The 6,736-nt window shown below is 45.2% G+C and overlaps 1 protein-coding gene across 1 annotated transcript; it reads left to right on the top strand.

Moving 5' to 3' along the window:
* Positions 1 to 2,557: 2,557 nt before the first annotated feature.
* Positions 2,558 to 4,770, top strand: LOC132823827 (C-C motif chemokine 5-like). Its single transcript, XM_060837879.1, has 3 exons — positions 2,558 to 2,941; positions 3,722 to 3,830; positions 3,933 to 4,770. Exons 1-3 carry the CDS (start codon positions 2,857 to 2,859, stop codon positions 4,060 to 4,062), a joined length of 324 nt encoding a protein of 107 aa, XP_060693862.1. The 5' UTR covers positions 2,558 to 2,856; the 3' UTR covers positions 4,063 to 4,770.
* The last annotated feature ends 1,966 nt before the right edge of the window (positions 4,771 to 6,736 follow it).

A 6,736-nucleotide genomic window follows, 5' to 3' on the forward strand; every position in this document is an offset into this window, starting at 1 on the left:
CCGAGGAGCAGGAAAATCGACGTCTCGGACAGGAGCAACTATATTAACACCTATATTAATCCCACTTTCCCACATTCGGCCCATTGCCTGAACACAATGAAATGTAAATGCTCACCCAAGTACTTTTTAAAGATTGTGAGGTTTCCCAATTCCACTATCCTCCCAGGCAGGGCATTGCAGTCCCTTACCTTCCACTCTGTGAAAAATGATTCCTTATATTCCTTCCACCTTAAAATCATTTCCCCTTATCATTGACCCTTCGATGAAGAGGAACAGTTATAGAGACATAGACTCATAGAGATGTACAGCACGGAAACAGACCCTTCGGTCCAACCCATCTATGCCAACCAGATATCCCAACCCAATCTAGTCCCACCTGCCAGCACCCGGCCCATATCCCTCCAAACCCTTCCTATTCATATACCCATCCAGATGCCTCTTAAATGTTGCAATTGTACCAGCCTTCACCACTTCCTCTGGCAGCTCATTCCATACACATACCACCCTCTGTGTGAAAAAGTTGCCCTGTAGGTCTCTTTTATATCTTTCCTCTCTCACCTTAAACCTATGCCCTCTAGTTCTGGACTCCCTGGCCCCAGGGAAAAGACTTTGTCTATTTAACCTATCCATACCCTTCATAATTTTGTCAACGTCTATAAGGTCACCCCTCAGCCTCCGACTCTCCAGGGAAAACAGCCCCAGCCTGTTCAGCCTCTCCGTATAGCTCAAATCCTCCAACCCTGGCAACATCCTTGTAAATCTTTTCTGAACCCTTTCAAGTTTCACAACATCTTTCTGATAGGAAGGAGACCAGAATTGCACACAATATTCCAACAGTGGTCCAACCAATGTCCTGTACAGCCGCAACATGACCTCCCAACTTCTGTACTCAATACTCTGACCAATAAAAGAAAGCATACTAAACGCCTTCTTCAATATCCTATCTATCTGCGACTCCACTTTCAAAGGTCTCTTTGTTCAGCAACACTTCCTAGGACCTTACCATTAAGTGTATATGTCCTGCTAAGATTTGCTTTCCCAAAATGCAGCCACCTCGGATTTATCTGAATTAAACTCCAACTGCTACTTCTCAACCCATTGGCCCATCTGGTCCAGATCCTGTTGTAATCTGAGGTAACCCTCTTTGCTCTCCACTACACCTCCAATTTTGGTGTCACCTGCAAACTTACTAACTGTACCTCTTATGCTCGCATCCAAATCATTTACGTAAATGACAACAAGTAGAGGACCCAACACCGATCCTTGTGGCACTCCACTGGTCACAGGCCTCCAGTCTGAAAAACAACCCTCCACCACACCCTCTGTCTTCTACATTTGAGCCAGTTCTGTATCCACATGGCTAGTCCTCCCTGTATTCCATGAGATCTAACCTTGCTAACCAATCTCCCATGGGGAACCTTGTCGAATGCCTTAGTGAAGTCCAAATAGATAAAAAGTTAAAAATAATGACTGCAGATGCTGGAAACCAAATTCTGGATTAGTGGTGCTGGAAAAGCACGGCAGTTCAGGCAGCATCCGAGGAGCAGTAAAATCGAATTTACGGGCAAAAGCCCTTCATCAGGAATACAGGCAGAGACCTGAAGGGTGGAGAGAAAAGCGAGAGGAGGATCACATCTACCGCTCTGCCCCCATCAATCCTCTTTGTTCCTTCCTCAAAAAACTCAATGAAGTTTGTGAGACATGATTTCCCACGCACAAAGCCATGTTGACTATCCCTAAACAGTCCTTGCCTTTCCAAATACATGTACATCCTGTCCCTCAGGATTCCCTGCAAAAACTTGCCCACTACTGACGACAGACTCACTGGTCTATACTTCCCTGGCTTGTCCTTTCCACCCTTCTTAAACAGTGGCACCACATTAGCCAACCTCCAGTCTTCCGGCACCTTGCCTGTGACTATCGATGATACAAATTGCTTTCTATTCACCCTGTCAATGCCACTCATACTTTTACACACCTCCATCAGATCCACACTCAACTCTCACTCCTCCAAAGAAAGCTTGTGCAGACTCTCATCATTGCTGAAATACTCCACCCCGGGCAACTTCATCGTGAATCTCCTCTGCACTCCCTCCAGTGCAGACCTACAGTTTAGTGACCAGAATTGTACACAATGTTCCAGGTGTAGCCAAACCAAACTCCTGTACAGCTCCAGCATAATCTCCCTGCTCTTAGAATCCAAGCCTCAACTGATATAGGCACTTGCCAATGATTGAGTGTCAGGTGATGATTACAGTCTAGCTTGTGGGGTATTGCTGTGTACACAGTTCTTGCTGTCTCTCCTACAATATTGTCAGTGATTTCTGTTGAAAATGTCCTCATTGCCTGTGAAGGATTTGAGAGGTCCTGAATTGGGAAAGGTGCTATGTAAATACAGCTGTCTCTGCCTTTTCCTCCTGCAGTGAGTTATTTTGATGTTAATCTCACTTCCTGCTCTGAGCTGCCTCTCGGAGGGGGATTCAGTCAATCAGGAAGCTCGATTGCTCTCATTGTCTCTCTCTCTCTCACCCGGAGAGGGAAGTTGGGGTTGGGCTGAGGGAATCGAGATGACAGTTTGCTGAGAAACACTGACCTCAGAGGATCCAGCTGCTCGTGCTCCTGTCTCCAAGAATCTCATTCACAGAACAACATGAACTTCCCATTTCAGGGAGAACAGCCATGGAGGACCAATTCCAGGGAGAGCTGTCATTGCTGGGGCACTGGGGAAGTTTCGGCGGGGGGCCATATTGCTGACTGGGTGCAGTTTCTCCAGGATATAAAGCAGGAGGTGACAGCTCCCTCATCAGCCACTCTCCCTCTTCAACACTGAACACTCCCAAGGTGAGCCAGGCCAGGATGAGGACAGCACTGTGTGTAGCTGCCGTTGTGGTGGGAGCACTGGCAATCTGCTTGATCCAGGATGGTGTGACTGCCGCCCCAGGTAAGAGAGAGGCTTCCTTCTTCCCAATCTTTGCTCAGAAGCTGAGAATGAGGTTCCAGAGCCCCTGCTGGTTTCTATGGACTATTTGTGCTACTTATGCAATGCAATGATTCCTTTTCATTCCATTCAATGTGGGCCAATGATTCCAAATAGAAACATAACAAAGAGAGAGAGAGAGAGAGAGTGAGAGAGAGAGACCACTCAGCCCATCCAGCTGTTTGCTAGAATGAATCAATGGGTTAATCTCTCCTGCTCTGTCTGTCCAATCCTTGTCAATTTCTCCCTCCTTGTGTGGAAATGGGTGGGAGACTTTCCTCAAGTACATGGAAGTCTGATAAGAAACTTGATGGAGGGTTTGCAGGTGTCCAGGGGGTTTGATATGGGGAAGATGTTTCCACTTGTGATAGAGAGCAGAACTCAGAGTGATCCAATTAAACAGTCCCGAAACAATCCCATTGGGAATTGAGGAGAACATCCTTCACCTGACTAGAAAATATGCCATAAATCCGGAAGGAGTGGTTGATGCGAATAACATTGAGATGTTTTAAAGAGCAGCTGGATAAACACATAAATGAGAGAGAAATAGCAAGATATGTGGATGGGGTGAGCAAGGCCTGTGCAAGGGTTTGAAACTGTAGCAGGGAGCAGATGGGCTGAATGGTCTGTGTGCACTCAGAGTGTTCCTAGATGAAGACGTGTAGGATACGGTGACGGTGTGAGAATGTGCTGTGAATGTGCTCAAGGTTTCACTGTCTCCATTCCTCCTCCTCCACATTGCAGCTGGCTCTGTGACTGTCGATTGCTGTGAGAGCTTTAAGACCACTCGCATTCCTCATAAACGGCTCGTAAACTTCACCAGGACAGTTGGCTGCTCCACCCCCTCCATCATGTGAGTGTTTCACGGTGTTTTTATCACAGTCTGAGGAAATGAAAGGGTTGGAGCTGGTGGCTGTGATTCTCTGATAATCATAATCTCATCTCACTCTTTCAGCTTCACAAACAGGAGGAAGATGAGAATTTGTACGAGAGCGAGTGAGAAATGGGTTCAAGATGCAGTGGCATTTCTGGAGAAGAAACTGGGGATTGGAAGACAAGAACCCACTGAAAGCACAATCTTTTAATCCACTGGAAACGCATGGAGTGTTGGACTGACTGGTGTTACACTGGGGGACAGGCAGAATGGAGAAGGTGGATCCACAAACTGATTCCCTGATCACTTGCAATATTCCTGTTGCTGTGCTCATTCACATGAAAGACTATGAATGGTAACTAACTAACTTTCCCTGTGTCTTGCCCAATCATCAAACTAGTGAATACTGTTCATGGAACAGGAGAAATGTGACTGGACATCAATGGGACAGACTGAGGGAACAGTTAGTCTGACATTGGATAAGATTCCAGCAATTGTCCAGCTGATCCCAGGATCATCCCAGAGGCTTTCGGTCTCTACACTCAGTGGGGTTTGTTCAACTATTCCCTTCCACCTGAGGGCTAGGTGGGCACAACTATAATCCCCACTCTCACCACAGTGAGAGTTTTTTCGGGGTGGGGATTAGGTCAGTCTGGGGTTGGGATTTGGATCAGTCTCTGGAGGTGGGAATGTGTGTATACAGAGAATGGGGCCAATCTCTGAGGTCGGTGGTAGGTCAGCCTGTGCTGGTTGGTCTTGGTTAGTCTCTAGGAGTGGGGACTATCTGTCAGACTCCCTGAGAACTACTCTAATTCCATTAGTAATCGCGGAATGATCGTGATTTTTCTCTTTCCTCTCCCTCATTGCCTTACTGAATTCCCACCTCCTGCTATTTATCCATTGAAACTGTGACAATGAAATAAAGGTTGTTTCTGAAGAAAATGTCTCTCTGGTTTTCCTGTCTCTCAGCAGCTTCATTTTTCACCTTTCAGTTTGCTGCACAGGAGAAACAGCGTTGAATTTCCTGCCATTTTTCACTGTCACCTTCCATTGGTTGTTTTCCGTTCAGAGACTAAGACAGCTGAGCTGATTGGCTGAGAATTGGGGGAAGGGTCAGAATAGACCTTGTGCATTTACATACATTTCAATGTATCTCCATCAAATTTAAACCATGCAATCAGATCATTTTGTCCACGCTGTGGGTATACCCTGCTTATGCCCCACTTGAGCATATCTGGGAAACACACCTTAGGAAGATTACAGTGGCCTTGGAGGGACCACAGGTTCGGCTTACAAGAATAATAACTTGACTTCAGCCATTCATTTATGAGGAAAGGTTGTGCAAATGTGGCCATTTTCTCCACAATTCAGAAGTATTTAAGATATTAACAGAAAAAGACAAGGTAGACAATGATAAATTATTCTAGAACTGGGATGCGTAGTCTGAGAATTCAGGCCAGGCCATTTATGACAGCTGTTAGAAGGCACTTCTACGGACAAAACCTGGTGGAACTTTGGAACTCTCTTCCACAAATGGGAGCGGGATGCTGGTTCAGTTCATGTTAAATCTGAGAAATCTGTCAAATCAATTTTTGATCAGCCAAGATATTAAGTCTCAAGCACCAAAGGAAGTTAGGCCACAGATCAGCCTTGAGCTTATTGAATGGTGGAACAGGGTTGAAGGGCTGAAGGCATACTCCTGCTCCTATGTTTCCATATACACATTTGAATCCACAACAAACTGGCCTCTTCATCTCAGCCAGACCCGAATGTCTCCTGTTATCAATAGGATGGTCCTGTCTTCTCCTCCATGTCTTTACAGACTAATTGTGGTAACTACAGAAGGGTCGCCCAACTATCTAACACAGGGAAGGTCATTATCAAAATCGTTGTTACACCTCATGGGATGACTTGTAGCAGTCTGATTCCTAAATGAAATCTGGATTAATAAATCAAATGCGTTTTTAAAAATCTTGTTGATGTGATGGTAAGTTACTGAAATGGTTGGTCAAATTGCAGAATTTCCTCAATTACACAACAGAAGTTTATGACATAAAGATAAAGAAAAAGAGGGTATCAGGATAGAGAACCACTGTAAAAAAACCAACTTAAATATCAAATTAAACAAAATTTAATTCCCCAACACTGTGGACTGGAAAGGCCTGGGTAATTTCACACATTGTCAGGAAGATGTTGGAACAACTTAGCCAGAGGAGTGACAGGCTTTGGAACACTTCAGTACTGTTTTTTGATATCATGCAGAGTGAATCAAACTGGCTGAAAACTGGCATTTGTGATGTTGGAGGCTGAGATCGATCACCCACTCAGTACTTCAGGCTGAAGATTGTTGTAAATGCTTCAGCCTTACCTTTTGCACTGATGTACAGGATTCTTCATTATTGAGAATGGGGTATTTGTGGAGCTTCCTCCTCCAGTGAGTTGTTTAATTGTTCACCACTATTCATGACTGGGACATCATAGGGTCATAGAATCATAGAGTCCTACAGCACAGAGACCCGCCCTTTGGCCCAAACTGGTCCGTGCCGACCAAAATGTTTATCCAAGCTAAACTCATTGCCCTGCACTTGGCCCACATCCTTCTAAATCTTTCCTATCCATGTATTTGTCCAAATGCCTTTTAAATGTTGTTAATGTACCCACCTCAACCACTTCCGCTGGCAGCTCATTCCATATGCATACACATTGTGTGTAAAAACGTTGCCCCTCCAGGTTCCCTTTTATTCTTTCCCCTCTCACCTTAAACTGATGCTCTCTAATCCTCGAATCCCCAACCCTGGGAAAAAGACTGAGCGCATTCACTCTATCCATGCCTCTCATGATCTTATAATCTTATGTAAGGACCCCTTCTCAGTCTCCAATACTCT

This window comes from Hemiscyllium ocellatum, chromosome 17 (genome assembly GCF_020745735.1).
Source record: "Hemiscyllium ocellatum isolate sHemOce1 chromosome 17, sHemOce1.pat.X.cur, whole genome shotgun sequence".
NCBI classification, from domain to species: Eukaryota; Metazoa; Chordata; class Chondrichthyes; order Orectolobiformes; family Hemiscylliidae; genus Hemiscyllium; species Hemiscyllium ocellatum.